This window comes from Silurus aristotelis, assembly GCF_946808225.1.
Source record: "Silurus aristotelis genome assembly, chromosome: 16".
In the NCBI taxonomy this organism is placed as follows: domain Eukaryota; kingdom Metazoa; phylum Chordata; class Actinopteri; order Siluriformes; family Siluridae; genus Silurus; species Silurus aristotelis.
In genome coordinates, this window is record NC_139589.1 from 12,296,406 (window position 1) to 12,314,920 (window position 18,515).

The window sequence follows — 18,515 nt, forward strand, 5'->3', positions numbered from 1 at the left end:
TGAATTAAAAGAGAAGTTGAAGCTAAGGAGAATTTGAACCTTTGGAGGAACTGGAGGAATTTAGTTTGAGACCAGACTGGGAACGGCCTATGAAATAAGAGATGAAAAACAATAATATGATTAAATATTTATTAAAGCAAACAATTTCAATCAGCATAGAAAAAAAACATAACTTATGAGCATCTTAGCAAAATGTGAAAGAACATCAGGAACAGAATGAGTGAGTCAGTTCTTAATATACACATGAATAAAAAAAGAGCAAAAATGTATCTCATTTAAATATATTTATCTAGATAGCAAACATGTACTATATTCATACAGTGGTACAGTTGAGTGTTTTGTATTTCTGTACAAATCTACAATCTAAATTTAATTACAAATTTATTAAAGCCCTAAAATTTAACATATGAGACAAACTATTATGCTTGGTTATTCATTTATTGTTTTAATTATTACATATTTGTGAGTGGTAAAAGTGTGTGATATTTGTTTTTAGTATCTGGTTATGACCGTCTCATGCAACTGAAACTAAATGCTTCTGCTAACTGCTGATCAGTCTTGCACTTTTTTTTTTTTCACTTTTTGGGGATTTTAGCCCATTCCCCCTTTTAACTCTATGATGTTGGTGGGTTTCTCTGTCATGAACTGCAAAAAAACTGTTTTTCCACAACATTTCTAGTGGTTAAAGTTAAGACTTGGCCATTTCAAAACATTTAGTTTATTCTTTGTTAATCTTTCTTTGGTAAAACAACTTGTGTACTTAGGATCTTGCTGCTTGAAACACTTTCTCTTTAGATTTACATCAGGGACAGATGTCCTTACATTTTCCTTATGAATTTGTTTTTATAATTCTGAATTCATTGTTATATTAATGATCGTAAGCTGTCCATGTCCTAATGCACCAAAGCAGGTCCAAACCATGGTAAACCACAACCATGTTTCAAGGATTCAATAAGGTCCTCATGTTGGAATGCAGTGTGTTTCTTCCTCCCAAGAGTAACTTTGGATTCAAACCAAATCATCATATTTGGCATTAAGAGAGGCTTTTAGTTGCTTACAAGTTACCCTTGCTTCCTTTGTGACCTTGGAGACTATTACACTTATTGTGTTGAAGTGACCTTTGTTAGTTGGCCACTCCCGGGGAGGGTAACAACGGTCTTGAATTTCCTCCTTTTTATACAAACTCTTTCCAACTGTGGATTGGTGGAATCTCACCTCAGAGAAAAAAACTTTCCTTCTTTATGAATATCAACAATGTTTTTTGTGGTCTTCAGAAAATCTAATTTTGTTCATATTATAATACACTTCCACAAACATGTGTAAATCTGACTTTGGTAGATCAATGTTCTCTAAATAAAACAAGATACAGAGTCACACCTGATTGTCATCCGATTGACTGAAAACACTCTAATCTTTACGTTTGTTTTAAACTGCTAATCCTAGATTTTTACTTTTTTTTTGCCAAATCACTGAATATTTGATCTTTTTTGGCATGAAATAAATTACCAAGTATAATATTGTATATTTATTTTCATGTTTATTTTCTTCTTTTTTTTTAACTGTGTACTTTTAGGACTTTTGTGGAAATTGAGTATTTTATGCTACACAAGCTAGGCTGTATATACAAAGAATTGCTTGTGAAATCAACAAAAAAATCTTTAAAACTGACTATGTATTTCATTGTTTTAATAAGAAAATATACATCACAGTTATATGTCACAGTTACCAGCTTGCTTGCTGCTTACAAAAGATGAGCAGGGGGGCATTCATGTTTTTTACCCCCACTTCCATTCATCCAGGACAAAACCAATGTAATTCCAAACTCTGGCTTCCCACTTCCACTGCAGGTAAAATAACACATTTTTGAAAATTAAAATCAATTAATGAATCAACATGTTTTTTTTTAATTATTAATTAATTTATAGTTACTAGTAAACATATAAAATGTCTACAAAACAAGCTAGTTCCTTGTAATCTCACATAATTAATCTACTTTTTTCCCCTCTTTTTTTAATTAATAGGATTAGAAATTGCTTGTCACAAAGAAACCACTGTGATTAATTACTTATCTGTCATGATGGCGTTCCTGTGTGTCATTTTAAAACCTCAACACTGGAGACAATTATACAATTTTGTTAAAGAAAATGTGTTAAATGACAGCAGTGTTTTTTTAATCCTTCAATTAGTAGGCTTCATTTATGCAGTTTGTCCACCAAATGCCGAATCCTTGTAAATGAACAATTAAACATTAATAACTTATTACATTGTGTGTTTATGGATATTAATAAAAAAAAAAGCTTATATTTATTTTTATATTTTAATATTTGCACAGTAAAATATTAACTGTTTATTAAAATGAATAAATATAATTGTTTCCCATACACAATAAGTAAACATTTTACTTCGTTAAAGAACAGTTTTATAATCTATTTCATCAGTAATCATTAGTTTTAGATTGTGTGAACTGGCCATTATACAATTCCCCCTAGTGTTACTATAGAAACAAAAAAATATTAGACAAGGTATATTAATCTATCACTTAGGGTATAGTTGGAATTACTGTCTGAGCCGTGTTGTTCTACAAAAATACAACAGCAAGCTGTGTATGATTTATAATGAATTATATTTATAATGATTTATTATAAATGTAATTATTTATAATGAATTACATTATTTGTGATCACTGGATATGATTTCATTATATTGCTTTTTTGTTTAAGAAAAGTAGTACGCTGTGAGTTTATTGTTGTGATCTGCTTTAAGTTTTGCATTAGAACATATATCTGTAATAACTCACTGTAATACGTGGCCTTGAGTGTTTGAGTGTTTATTGCTCTATTCTAAGAGTCTGGAAGAAAATTGTTTCATCTAGCACCATAGAAGGCTCTCTGGATTGTCAAGGGGAGCTTGAAATATTACAGCATCAAATAAGTGGAAATAAATATTTTATATTGCGCCAGTCAAATGTTTTGGAGCCGCTTGAATCTCATGTTTTATTTCAGTTTATATCAATATAACTGGTCGAAGGTATTGATGTGAGAAGATTGTGTGAAGTTTCTATAAAAGCAGCTACACATCAGAGATTTGTATTAATATTAATATACTTGTTCTATTATTGAATGAGCTGGTTAGCAAGAGCTCCTTTACAGGGACGCATATGACAAAAGCTTGAGGTAATTTAATACTAATACAAAATAAATAAATAAAATCTATTATTTAATAAGATTGATATGGTGACATTTTGTGTATGGAGATTTTTTTAATTAAGGAATCTCTCTTAGGCAAAAATGTAATTTCATGCGTTCCGACATAGAAAAGTCTTCACGACAGAGGAGTTTGTACTTAGTAGTTTCTAAGTAACATGGCAAGCTGTCTATTTTTTTGCCTGGAGATGAAACAGTTGCTGATGAGGGAATACATGTTTATAGCAAAATTATTTAAAATAAGCAATAATATGAACTTGTTTTGGTGACAAGAGCTGATTTGGCCTGCTATCCCATATTTGATGAAAACTAGGCATTGAGCTCTATCATACAATCAACTGGATTGTTTCTCATTGTACTATACGTTTCACAGAACTAGAGCTTTAAATATTACAAATATAATACATATTGATATTATAAAATAAATATTTTGAAATCATAATTAAGAGAAACCATTGCAACTTACATTTTAATATAAGGTTGGTATAATGCAACATTAATTTTTAGCCTATGGACCTCAGACAAGTTTGATTTTGGCAATTAAATGGATTGATTGGAAGTGTAAATATTTAAAGAACTAATTAACTACTCTCTTGCAGATTCAAATACAACACTGAATAAATATTAAAGGCAGGTGCACATGGAAAATTCCTTTATTATTTGAAAGACTTTTAAACAGAGGTAATATTCACTGTAAAACCTAAAATATGTAGTGTGAATAATATGTAAATTAGAGTGATAATGATTAATCTAAAAAATTAAGCTATTTCTAACATTTCTTAATTCACTAAACATTTCTCCATTCAGTTAGAGTTATACCTCAATTAGATGTTTACATTTAGAATATTTAAAATGAGGTCCACATTGCCCTGAATCTCTATCTAAAGATACATCAGGATACCTAGAACTGATTGAAAGCTTCATATTAAAATGAAGGCCGGGACCATGACCTTTCTCCAACTGTACAGAGATCAGAAGTGACCTCCGGGGTTTTGTTTGCCACTTAAAATACCCAATGTATGAACATAGGCATGTGGTATTTTGGCAGTCAGTTAGGCATTAGTAGAGTCTGGTTGCAAAGTCTCATATTTGGACCTGACTGACATGCGATGGAAATGCAAGTGGACCTGTCATCAGTCAGAACTTTATATATCACCACTGCTAAAAATAGGACTTCACTATAGTCCTACAGGAATATACTGTATACATAAATTGTAAGCTGGAAAGTCTCCTGTGTATGAAAAAAGTATTGACTGTGATTTAGGCATAGCCATAATTAAATAAATTAGAAGAAGCCCAACCTTCTCAGAGTCAGACATGCACTCAAGATTGGATAAAGTTCAGGTTTTCATTACCTAATATGCTACATATGTTACATATAAAAAAAAAAAACATATGCAAAATAAATATGAATACCAGATATATTCATCCATATATACATATCTAATCATCCAACCATATGGCAGCAGGGCAATGCATACAATCATGCAGATAAAGGTCAAGAACTTTAGTTGTTGGTACCAGATGGGCTGGTTTGAGTACTGCATTGTAAACTGCTGATCTCCTGGGATTTTAACACACAACAGTCTCCAGACTAGTCAGACTGGTCTAAGCTGATAGTACTTCAAATAATACTCTTTAAAAATAATGGTGAGAAGAACATCTCAAAACAACTCAAACCCTGATAAGCTGCTATATTAGAAGGCCACATCAGGTTCCACTCCTGTCAGCCAAAAGCAGGAATCTAAAGCTGTCATGGGCAGAATCTCACAGAAACTAGACAAGTCTTTGATTGTTTTTAAATCGTATACAATTATGAATTAATTAATTTTCCGATAAGATTTGGCAACTTGTTTTGTAAAGCCCCATATGAAACTAAAACCTAAAGGATCCCAATCGTTAATTGCAGAATGTCTGGTTTTCACTCACTTTAAGACAAACTGTCCCTATGTATGAAGGATATACACAGGGTGTATTTTCACCTGATTCCTGGTGTTCCTAATATCCTGTGTACCCTGATCAGGATAAAGGACATATTGAAAGTGCATTTACAGACTGATTACAGATTGATTATGTAATTACAGGTCATGGGAAATTGGCATTAGATTATAAACAACCGATATACTTTACATTGCAAAATTACTTACATTCCAAATACAACTAGCGGCTTTCTGCTAAAGAGCCATCTTTAATTTTAGAATTAATTTAATACAAAATGCCACCCCATCATGTTCCAGCATTCAATTTTAAGGCACAACAGTGCTCATGTTGCCAGGAAGTACCAATGTGTCCAAAAATCTGACATTACCAAAGAACTGAATGTGGGTGGAGCGTTCTAGAATGTTTTTCAATGATGCATTTCATGACTTGCATTAGCCTTCTGGCTTAAGTGCAAAAAAGAAAATAAACAAATGACAGGTATCAAACATATCATCGGTGATGGAATTTGGATAGTGTTTGATTTTATTTAGGCCAGTGTTTGCTTTAGACATCGTAGAATTTAAAAAGCTTCACACAAGTCAAATTCCTCATAAGAAGAAGAGACTTAATAAATAAAAAATCTGAAAAATGTCACGTCAGCACAGCTGTTATGTAAGTCGTGGTCACATTTGGACTGCAATTAAGCTGGCAAATTAGGAACGTGAGTCCATCCATTCAGCTTGACTCTCATCAGAGCAAGCAAACGATGAACATTTTTTAATAAATAAAAAAAAACAATTTTTTACCAAAGAATTTGGATATTTCTGCATATTTCATCATCTATTGGAGCACACTGCTGCCTGAGGCCAGTTGTGCTGGATTGCTCAATATTTGGTCAGGGATAGATGGTTTGCTTAATGAAGTTCAAGGAGACAAGTGATGTTGTTTTACAAATAGCTGCTTGCCAGAAACAACCAGAGACTTTGAACTATGCTTCTGCATGTGACTTCTATTAATAGAAAGCCTTCACGACAAAGGTCTGTCAAAGCATGCCAAGCTGATGAACTGGGATAACTGATTGTCTGATAACTTGCTCATAGCGTGAAGAAATCTTATGTGTATTTTATTTAAAAATCAATAGCTTCGTATAAGACTACTACAAAATTACTATAAAACTAAATTCACTGAGGTGTGTTTTTTTTACAGTTCACAGTTCATTTGCTCAGCCAGTGTATAACATCACTGTGTTGCTTTGCTGTACTGAAAAAACATTTCTCCATTCAGTTAGAGTTATACCTCAATTAGATGTTTACATTTAGAATATTTAAAATGAGGAACACATTGCCCTGAATCTCTATCTAAAGATACATCAGGATACCTAAAAGTCTTCAGTGTAAGCACAGTAGACACTTCAGAATATTGTAGAAAGAAAACTAAAAGAATTACATTTTTAAATAATTGTCATCGCATAAGATAAAGAAGAACCTGTTGAGTTCAGTATATAAATACAAATGAACAGATCATTTGCCATGTTTTATTTTTCCCATTCGTTTCTCTTGTTCGGAGACATCTACATTACACCAACATGCAGAACTGACAAAGAAATCTGAAAACAATCTGCCTGTCTATCCAGCTGCCGATATGTAGATTATGACAAATAATTACTAATTACTTTTTGATAGTAACCCTTCTCATTATCATAGTGTAAACCTGACATAAAGGGCTGTAGGACTCTTTGCTTTCCTTTTCATATGCTGCCCAAAACCAAATACAATCTGAAGTGTTTTTAGAGCTGGACAGCATCAAGAAATGTTTGACAAATATGTCATGACAAATATTTATATTTTATATTTTTAATTGTAGGACATTATGTCCAAAAATAAATCTAGTTTCATGTGACATAAAGAGTCACATCTATGTCTATTGGACCATATCAACACGTGCATTGTCAATGTCACAACCGTCAAACATGTAAAATGCTTTCCTAATCAGAAGCTGGGGCTGAACTTTGAAGTCTGTGTCCTGTTGAATGCAAGAGATGCTGCTTTTAAATCTGGCAACGCAAAGGATTACAACAGAGCCAGGGCCAACCTGAAAAGAGGCATCAGGAGAGCCAAGCTCACATTCAAACTCCCTATAGAAGAGCACTTTCACAACTTTGACCCCAGACGCATGTGGAAAGGCATCCAGACCAACACAGACAACAAACTAACACCTCGTTTTCAACCAACCAGCAGTGCCTTCCTACCGGACGAACTCAATCACTTTTTTGCTTGTTTTGATCAAGGCATAGGACATTTCACCTCAACCGCTGACTCTTCTACTGCTCACAGTTCACTCTCACTCTCCACAACGAACGTCTATTCAGTGTTTATCAGAGTGGATGCAGCTGGCCCGGACGGAATACCGGGATGTGTTCTCAGAGCATGCGCTGGACAACTGGCACAGGTTTTCACTGACATTTTCAACTTGTCACTGGCCCAAGCCACAGTTCCTACATGCCTGAAGACTACAACCATCATACCAGTGCCTAAGCACTTAGCTGCCGAATACCTGAATGACTTTCGCCCAGTTGCACTCACCCCTATTGTTATGAAGTGCGTTGAAAAACTAGTCCTGAATCACCTCACTGTGGGCCTACCTACACTAAGCCCACACCAGTATGCCCGAACAGGTCGACAGAGGATGCAGTTTAAACGACTCTTCATTCAGCCCTCACCCACCTGGATAAAAACAACACCTACATCAGAATGCTGTTTATTGACTTTAGCTCAGTGTTCAATACAGTCCTCTCCACTGTACTGATCACTTAACTTAGTAGATTGCAGATAGATTCTGGACTTTCTCACCAACAGACCTCAATCTGCTAGGTTGGGCAAACAGGTATCCTCAACTCTTATTCTGTACACTGGCATCCCACAAGGCTGTGTTCTGAGCCCACTACTCTAATCCCTGTTCACCCACGACAGTGCTCCTCTGTATAACTCCAACATCTTCATCAAGAATGCAGATGACACCAGCGTAGTCGGCCAGATTAGCAACAATGACGAATCGGCCTACAGGGAAGAGATCCGAAACCTGACAGCATGGTGTGCCATCTATCTATCTATCAACCAAGAACAATGTAAGAATTCCAGTGCACTGTGGTGTAAAGGGCAATAAAGGTAATTGAAGGCATTGTATATGTTTTGATCTCCATATAAGTAACTTTTTAGCATTATACAAAAAAAAGTAGACCTCCCCCACCTGACACAAAGTCAGTTTGACCTCTGATTTTAGCACAAAGGTGATTGAGTTGATAATGTGAAGTTGGGACTCTTCATTTATTTATTTATTTATGAATCTGTACTAAAGGCCTTTCCTAGGGTCTCTCTCTCTCTGTGTGTGTGTGTGTGTGTGTGTGTGTGTGTGTGTGTGTGTGTGTGTGTGTGTGTGTGTTTGTGTGTGTGTGTGTGTGTGTGTGTGTGTGTGTGTTTGTGTGTGTTTGTGTGTGTGTGTGTGTGTGTGTGTGTGTGTGTGTGTGTTTGTGTGTGTGTGTGTGTGTTGATGTCAGAAAAACACTGTGCACAATGCAGGGAAACACCCTGGAGGAGACACCAGTCTATTGCATTCATTTATTTGACCAATGCCTTTATTTTGATTGATTTACATTTCAACAGCTGAAAGTTAATTGTTTTTCTCCAAGGCCCGAAAAGTGGCTGTTTAGCATAATCAAGATTTGAACTCACAACCTTCTTTTTAGTAGCCTGTAGCTTTAGCTATTAAGTAAACATTGTCTCATTGTATGGAAAAAACACTTTAATTATAGGTAGAGTGGACCACCTAGGGTTAGAAGGCAATAAGTTTACATTTGTAGAAGATGAATAGGAGACTTGTACAAACTAGATTTGCTCAGTGTACAAAGTTTGTTGAATGACCCTTACGAATCCCTGTTTTATTTTATTTTTTTACTCTGCCCAAAAGGGGTCGCTGTGGAACAAAAAATATCTCCAAAGTATCCCTTTTTTTGTTTTTTGTTTTGTTTTAGGGCATTAGAAAGAAGCTACGACAGTGACATTTATGGGTCATTTTCTGACTGTTACTATGCCATGTGTAAATCGTTGGAAATGAACCACTTTTTAAAAACACTGTCTTTATTCATTTTGGAACTTCAAATAACCAATATTTGACCCTGACTGAGGAGAGATTGTTTAGTGTTAGTGATTGTTGGTTAGGAGACAGTTTCTTCATTCAGCAGTGACACTGACATATTTGTGTATAAATGCTCTTTTTATTATATAAAAGCTTTACACACTCTCAGCATCCGGACAGTTAGTTCCTCTAAACATTCAGCTAAAAAAAGTACAACTTGCCAAAGGTGTTTTTTGTTAGTTGGAGAATCCGTTCTTACCTCGGGATCCAGTTCATCCCAGAGCAGTTCAGTGGAATTTTTGTCTGATTACCCTAGCGGTCCACATATCCGGCAATTAAAACTGACCACCATCATCATGCCCAATGGCCAATAACTAATCACCATTGTTTCCACTAACCATTTGTTTCACTGGTTTGGACTACTTTGGACTTTTTCCAGTGGTTTTCAGTGATCACATTCCATTACCACTACTTAATTTTATCTGTGCTGTTAAAAGCAATTTCGAAGTTTGTGACCAAAGTGCTTCTATTATTGAACTATATTCTGTGTTAAGGAGCAGATGGCCATTAGGGCCAGCAAGACCTTCTCTGCTGTTGAAATTGTTTTCCATTATTACGTATTAAATTATCCCCAAGTCTATTCTCTTCATTTCATAGCTTTTCTCTTGTTTGTGCTGCTTCTTAGGTTAGCTTCTATCCAGTCATATTTCAGCCATCACATCATGTGTTGCCAGGGTCAAAGAAATCTGCGTGAGGCCTAAAGAATGAACAATGCGAGTGGATGTAGCTTAAAGTACATGTCGTACTTGTAAAGCTGATGCTTTGATCAATAAGATTTAGAGCCATCTGGCAGGGGTCCAATAAAGACGCCATTTTCATGGCCTTTGATTGGATGGTCAGAGCTCACAAAACAGGTCTGGAGCAAACTCCATAAGCTGAACGAAATTTGTGTGAATGTAACAGCTGTTTTTTTTTTTTTTTTTTATTCCACATTGACTGATATAGGAGAAGAAACTGATATGGTCAGAGATATACTTACAAGCAGAAATGACAAAATGACATATCCTTAACTCAAGTAGAAGTACAGATACTCATGTTTTAAAACACTCATTGATACAAAAGAATTTAAAAATGTGTTATCTAATGAAGGTATCCAGGCTAAACAACCACTATATAGAACCCAAGCAGAGAAAAGATGATAATGATCAGGAATGTCTCTGTTCTCAGTCATGTTTTCATCGCTGACTCCCTCTGTCTCATCCATGTTAACCACAAACTTCTTGTTGCCTTCTTCTCATTGTAAGCTTTGTATTCTAGACTACAACAGTGGTAGATTGAAAAAGCCATGCAATGACAAAAAAATAGGTTGATTGGCTGAAAAGGGTGCACGATGAGACGAAAAAATATTGATAAAAAAAAAAAAATTGTTGGAAAATGTAAGAAATAGAAAGTACACATATTTGTGTAAAGAAATTTAATGAGTGAAAGTAAAAGGTTGTCCAAAAAATAGTGAAGTAATGATGCGAGAAAAGACTACTTCAGTACAGCAACGAATTATTTGTCCTTCATCACTTCCCACCTACAAGGATTTTTAACACGTTATTTTCTATGAAACACGTTGTGCAAATAAAATGGAAATAATAATACATTCAATTAATATGAAAGTCAATCTATGACATTATTTAGTGACAGATGATCTCTTGATCCTGCATTTCTGATTGGCTCCTTATAAAGTATTTGATCTGGTATCCTCTGATTGAAATCAAATCCTGGGTATATTTGCTATCACATGGCGCCACATGCGCGTGGAAACCGGAAGTTGGCCGCAACACTTCCCGGAAGTTCCCCCATCCTAGATTGTTGTTTTTGTTGCTAGCAGAGGGATTGTGGTGGAAAAAAAACATGGCGACGTCTCGTCGCGCTTCTCAGCAGCAACACCAGAGTTTATCCTCCCCTCCGCGCATTGCCTCTAATTCCCTCACCCCGCCTGGGTCCCCTCCGGGCGGCGGCGTGGCGAGTCTTTCAGCAGCGGTCGGAGGCGAACAGGACGCCGCTGGAGATGCGGACCCGAGCGCGGCCTCCTCCTCTTCCTCCCCAGCTCCGCTCCGCAGTGCTAGCAGCACTAGCAGCAGCAGCACCAGCACTAGCAGCGCTAGCTCCCCGAGCACCACCGGAGCCTCCAGCCCGGATTCACCCAGCACGAGTCCGACGGGGACCTGCGCGAGTAGCGGCGCTTTTCGGGAGCTCTTTGAGGCCTGCAGGAATGGAGACGTGTCTCGGGTGAAGCGGCTTGTGGACTCGGTCAATGTTAACTCTAAAGATATGGCCGGGCGCAAATCCACTCCGCTGCACTTTGCTGCAGGTAAACGACATTACAGCCCCTGTTTTACCCCCAGGGGTAATTCTCTGCTAGCTAGCGAGCTAACGCTAATCCCAACAGTCCGCTGGCTCGCTCCCAAACAGCTGAGATTCAGTTACATGTCTGTTTTCTAAAACCAGTTTCAGCGTTTTAGTTCAATACTTTCCCTGGTTTACAAACTATAAATTGTTTAGGTAGAATAATAATTTTTTTCTAATGTACTAAATAAACACTTATTTTAGGGTTGAATTCTATGGGGGTGGAGGCGGCGGCCACCCCAACATTACTGTACAGTTCCCTCAGATTTACTCTGGTCTATTCCAAACTTAAAAACATGCACATCATGTGTACCTACTCTTTTGCTTTCTCATGTCTAAAACACTGGTCTAGTAGTCAAGGATTCTTGCCATGAATCAGAATTTAAATCAGAATTGTCACGTCGTGTGTGTGTGTGTGTGTGTGTGTTGAGGTTCATACAAAAACACACACAGACAACTTTCTAATAAAGTGATTGAAACTGCCTGTTAAGTGAAAGGCAAAACTCACAATGCCCTTTTAAAGTTTAAAAGAAAGGCAATGTGGATAAACATTTGTTTACCGATTTCTCATGACATTTTTAAGCCACGGGGAGCATCACAGATACAAGATACAGAAGAAAATGAATAAAAACACTTCGGATCAGTAAACTTAAAAAAATAACAGAAACAACCGCAGACACTGTTTTCAGTTCCCATGTCAGCAAATCAACATGAATGAGCTAAATTGCTCAGCACAACATCGTTGCACTGAAAAACGGGCAGAAATGTAATTTCCCCAATTTCCCAGAAATTGTTAAATTAAGAATCTTGTGCCCCCGGGTGTATCGGGGAATTGCATTTGCCACATAACTCATCAGTTTGCCAGATTTTCCCGGTCTCTTGCGGATCGCTCGATTCACCGAAAACTCTTAGGGAATTGTTTTGGTGATGTTTTTGTAGAAGTAAAATGTTAATACGGTACAGTACCGTATACATAAAATAGCAATTTTGGGGTGGCGTCCGTTTATTGCGGGCAGTTTTGCAGCGTAACCACCACAATAAACGGGGGATTCCTGTATATAAGTCCCTACCGAAAAGATGCTTCTGGATCAGTCACGGCTCACGCACGTAAAAAATATTTATTCAAAACTCCTTTTCTTTTCACATTTTTTACAGCCTTATCATAAAGGACTGTTTTTGAACTTATAGGGAGAAATCTAGTAGTTTTATGTGAAATCAGGCATTTTTTATTTGGTCGTTTATCTTTTTTGAACAGTCAAAACACCAAAGTACATCAACACGGCATTCAATAATCATCTTTGCTATTACACATTCAGCCACTAGTCACTATCAGTGGAATACAATCATAATAAAAGCACATGGAAATGAAACAGTTGTTAATCAGTTGTTAAACAATTTTTATATGCTGCCAAAAATGATCCCATGTTTTTTTTTTCTATTTCTTCCTCGCTATGCGGTCTCTCCAACATGCGCTCGTATGAAGCAATTTCAATCATCCCATCGATCGTGAAATCAGACATTAAACAAACCAAAATAGCATGAGCCTCGTTTCATAACACCACTGCGAAGATTCGACTGTCAGATTGGTAGTCGAATCAGGTTCCTCCTATCGAAGTGTGAAATCTTTCACTATTTGGTGGTCACTCCTACTTTAAACTCTGTAGATACTGTAAAACTATATATTATATATCATTGTCTTACTATATCTGTGCATATGTAAATATTTTACACTGCTACCAATGCACTTCTGGTTAGATGCTAACTGCATTTCGTTGACTTGTACCGTAACTTGTGCACTAACAATAAAGACGAATCAAATCTAAAAAAAAAAAAAAAAAAAAAAAAAAAAAAAAGTCGAAGTTTAAGACCAGACATTGTAGCACCTTTTCGCCATGTTGTCTCCTGTCCAATTTGAACCCAGGCGTGAAGAGACGAGCGTGAACATAAATGAATCCTGTGTCTCCATCCTGTCTTCAATGGAACATTAGTACAAGAAGTTCAGTTGAAAGTGTGTGATGGGGAACGAGGATCAAACAAGTTGTTGGAATGAAGGCCGGGGTTATATTAATAATAAATTCTTGTGTATTAGAAGCACGCAGTTTGGAATGTGGAAACATGTTCCTGATTCGTGTCTGAATTTGTGTTCACTCACAGATGAGACGGGTTTTGTCGTAGATGTTCCTTGGCTTGTCTCTGTGATCTTGATTAGTTCATCATGTAGAAAGTCGTCATGTTAAACTGGAAGTTATTTAACCGCGTGCGTCTCAGTGCTCACAGAACCGGACTGATCTGAAAGACTTTTGTTTGCTTCACTCATTTTTGCCGATGCTCCGATCAACAACTGAACGTCCCAGCTGGTTTGGGCGGTTTCCGTGGTAACCCGGTTAACCATAACCAGGCACGGGCTTAAGTGGCCTTCTGAGAACGTAACATCACTGTAATCAGGCACGTGTGTTAGTTTGATGGTGCACTTATGATCTGACATACAGTTTTTAATGTGTACCTTTTCCCTCAGGTTTCGGAAGGAAGGACGTAGTGGAGCATCTTCTGCAGACGGGAGCAAACGTGCACGCCCGGGACGATGGCGGTCTGATCCCGCTTCACAACGCCTGCTCGTTCGGTCATGCCGAGGTGGTGAGCCTGCTGCTGTGCCAGGGAGCCGACCCCAACGCCCGAGACAACTGGAACTACACGCCGCTCCACGAGGCCGCCATCAAGGGCAAAATCGACGTGTGCATAGGTAAGAGACTCTTACTAACTCGAAGTACTAACTAAAGTCCAGATTTCCCCAAATGTAGCTCATCAGCCAAGACTAGTTTGGTGTTTGGTTTGCTTTTGAAGCAGCACACTAGTGCTAAGTGCTAAGGCTGCACAGGAAGAATAAAAACTTTCAAGTGTTTTTGTATTATTTATTTGTTGACTTTCGTGGTCTGCAGCAACGGCAGCATTACGGTGAGCTCAGTTACGTTTTCATTATATGTAATAATTAAATTAAATCATATATGTAAACTAGCATAATTTAAATCCTTCCTGACCCTTAATTCGAGAACTAGAGCATGATGTCTTATTGTTAGTTATTCTCGCTATATGCTAATAGTTACATATGTGTTCTTCTGTATGCTACTTTTTAAGCGACGACGTCCACATTCATCTCGATAAATTTGTTTCCAGCTTTTTCTGAGCTACTGCATGTTTTTTTTTGGGCAATGAAAACTAGTGGTAGTGTGGACTACGAACGCAGATATGTTTAAAAACAGTGGAGCATTTTTTGTGTCGTGACCCAGTCACGTGACCCATTCAACTCAAAAGCAAGCAAGAAAGTGGACACGTCCCAGATTATATTTTCAACCCGAACGAAAGGAACAAATTTGCGTGTCCTTTTTTTAAACATTCTGTGCATTTCCTCGATAATCGAAACGATGCTGATGACGCAGAGCAACGTTTTTTAGGTCTCTATGCATGCGTAGTATAAGGATGCAGGAAAATGCAGTTCTCACATCTGTCAGGATTTCTATGGACGGAGCCGGAATGTACATAATGCTGTTAGCTTTGTGCTACAACAACGCAGAATCCTATTAGTTAACAAAATGAAAAGGAGTATTCCAAAGCAGTGTGAAACCTCACTGTGTAATGACTAACCATATATGTGGTGTGGACTTCTGGCAATTTAAATGCTCTGCAAACATTTCAGAGCGTTATATATATATATATATATATATATATATATATATATATATATATATATATATATATATATATATATACACCACCCAATATTCTTCCAGGCAGAATTTAAGTCATGTGGCTTATAGTCCAGATAACACGGTACTTAACGAAGTGTCTCAGGACGTACAGGAGATGTATGGCTTTAATTTCTCACCGTTTTGCTTGAGGAGCAGTTTTCAATAAGGGTTAACCATGTGTCATTTTTCTTGATTAGCACGTTTTTTATTTGTTACATGCTGCTTGGAAAATTAATCAGTTCTTTACTGCGCTGTGGTGATGCTTTTTATTTATTTATTTATTTTTAATTGGTTTCTGTGGGTCATGAGTCCAGTCTTCATTTTAACATATAAAACATTGCTTTTTAAACCTGTACGTTTTCTGTGTGTGTCTGTGTGTGTGTCTGTGTGTGTGTCTGTGTGTGTGTCTGTGTGTGTGTCTGTGTGTGTGTCTGTGTGTGTGTCTGTGTGTCTGTGTGTCTGTGTGTCTGTGTGTCTGTGTGTGTGTGTGTCTGTGTGTGTGTGTGTCTGTGTGTGTCTGTGTCTGTGTGTGTGTGTGTCTGTGTGTGTCTGTGTCTGTGTGTGTCTGTGTCTGTGTGTGTCTGTGTGTGTGTCTGTGTGTGTCTGTGTGTGTGTGTGTTTGCTTGCCAGTTTTATATATCTGTAAGCATTGTTTTTAAAATAATGTGTCCGTGTTGCAGTTTTGTTATATTTTCTTTTGCTGAGATTGCTTTATTTAAATTTAATATAGTACCATCTATTTGTAAATAAATATAGTGGTTTGATATTGTATCTCAGTTGGTGTTGTATGTTATGGTATTCTGTGTGGATATTGCTATGGAATTCCAAATGGTTGCTAGCATGTTGCTATGGAATTTTATATGGTTGCTAGGAGGTTGCTACGGTATTTCAAGTGGATCTTGCTATGGAATTCCAGATGGTTGCTAGGATTAATATTGTCATATTCAGTTCTCATCAGGTGTTTGAAGACATTTTGCATGCTGGAAGTGTCGCATGAGCCCAGACTAATGCTGAACAAGGACACACTTTTGTAAATACCCGAATATGAAAACACCCCAGTGCAGAATTAGTCTTCCTGTCAGTAGGTGCGTTTACACGGAGCATTGTAATCGGTTTAAAAGTCCAATCCGAATGAAAATGCTCCATGTAAACGCCTCAATCGCCCTCTTGAACTGAATGAAATCGTAATTGGTTTGAAAGGTTTGGGATAGACCTTTCTATAAACCGAACAAAATAAAAATTCTGCCATGAAAACCGCTACACCGATTGCTTCGCATCTACGTCATCACGTCAAGAGGTCAGGGGTCGTCAAAAAGCAAAACACGCCGCAACACGGTATCCCGCACAGCTGGTATAATTCTACCGCGACACGCATAATTAGGGGAATTGGATTTCTCACAGCCTTTTCTTCCGGGGCCATAAATCCTTCTACCAGACCACACAAACGCGACTCATGCAAAAGTTTATTTTCCATTCCAGGTCAATAAACTCCAGCAATACAACCCGCTCCCACCAGTCCTCACTATGGACCTTCATCCACATGCTTTTGCTTTTCGGAGGAGGAAGGGGTGATGAGACGCTCTGTATATACGCAACCAAAAAAAAAAATCAGCTTTCTGCACTCTGTCTTTTCCTCAGACCTTCCAGCAAGTGTCTTCCCACAAATACGTGCTGTTGCTTTATTAAGAGCAACACTTTGAATAAAAAGAGCACGGAAAAGAGAAAAACGGAAGTCCACGTTGCGGCTCCGGCATGGTGGAGGCGCACAGTTGTGTAGAATGTACTTGGTGACGGTAACTTTACATTTACCCTTCACTTCAACTAGGAGACCTGTCCCAGCAGGACAATGCCACCGTGCACACAGACAGCTCATTGAAGAGATCATTCACATGGGTGGAATGAAGTGGATGATCTTGAGTGGCCCGCTATAGAGCTCTGACCCACACCGAATTTAACACCTTTGGGGTAAATTGGATCTCTGCCTGCACCCCAGGCCTCCTCACCCTACATCAGTATGACTTTACTAACACCCTTATTATGGCTGAATAAGCACAAGAGCCACAGTCAATTCCTGTGGAACATCTTCCCAGCAGAAGGCATCTTATTATAACACCAAATAGGAACTAAATGTGGAATGGGATATTGAGAAAGCACACAAGTCTATTCACACTAAATAAAACAAAACACTGTCTGGTAAATCTGAAGTCTGGACACCTGAGATAATCAGGTTACCTGTTCTGAAGGCTGATGTTACAATGCAGTTTTTTATTTTTTTATTATTGACCTAAAAAAACTAAACAGTCACTAAACACTGTTTCATTTAATATCTACAGCACTGTGAAAAAGATTCTGCTGGAGATTTTCTGTTAAATGCATTTTCCATTAAATATGAATTTCTTTTTATTATTTATAAGTCTTAGAAGTAAAACCATGACATTTTATCTTTATTTTTAATGCTGAAATTGTACAGTCCTACTACATGGCCTTCTTGATTAAAAATAAATTTTAATTGATGCCGTTTAACATGAACATTAAATTCTAAATAACGGTTCGAAAGGGTTCTCTTACTTTAGTACAGCGCTGCATTTTGTAAAGAGAACCACTTTTAAGTCAGCGCTCAATAGTAGCCCACTCGAGATCTTCCTCTCCAACCCATGTGAAGCACATCTTCATGGAGCTCATGCTGAAACAGGTTTGAGCCTCCTAGTTCAAGTAAAGTGGAAATTCAATGCGTCCAAAGCCATTCTTTACAATTGATTGCCTTGAACTTTGTGTTTGGGGAAGAACAACATGTGGCTGGAAAAGTCCTGTTACTTATGTTCAGATAGCGGCCTTTGCTGTACATCGCAGTCGAACGTTAGGGTGTTGATTTTGCAATTGCAGGTGGATCACCTGAAAAAGAAAACGACAGGATGTCGAGTGGATTTACAGTAATCACCGTCTTTACCATCTAAATTCTTACCCATTTCCCTCTGCGTTGACTCTCCTCTTTAGCTTGCTAAAATCTTAGGTTGGCTAAAATGATTAGATCTGCGATCTAAAGCCTGCGCCTGTCCAATGGGTTAGCTGGCTATTTGTCTAGATTTGAAGCCTGTCACCTGAGATTCAGTGCTCAAATATC

The 18,515-nt window shown here is 37.5% G+C and overlaps 1 protein-coding gene across 5 annotated transcripts in view; it reads left to right on the forward strand.

The window, feature by feature from the left end:
- Positions 1–10,957: 10,957 nt before the first annotated feature.
- tnksa (tankyrase, TRF1-interacting ankyrin-related ADP-ribose polymerase a) overlaps positions 10,958–18,515 on the forward strand; it is a 107,565-nt gene continuing 100,007 nt past the window's right edge. For 3 of the 5 annotated variants that reach the window (XM_083565023.1, XM_083565026.1, XM_083565027.1), the window contains exons 1-2: positions 10,960–11,616; positions 14,167–14,391. In XM_083565023.1, coding sequence (XP_083421149.1) covers positions 11,157–11,616; positions 14,167–14,391 — 685 coding nt within the window. In that variant the 5' untranslated portion in view covers positions 10,960–11,156. Of the gene's footprint in view, positions 11,617–14,166; positions 14,392–18,515 lie in introns of all 5 variants that reach the window. The other 2 variants (XM_083565024.1, XM_083565025.1) reach the window with 2 other exon arrangements.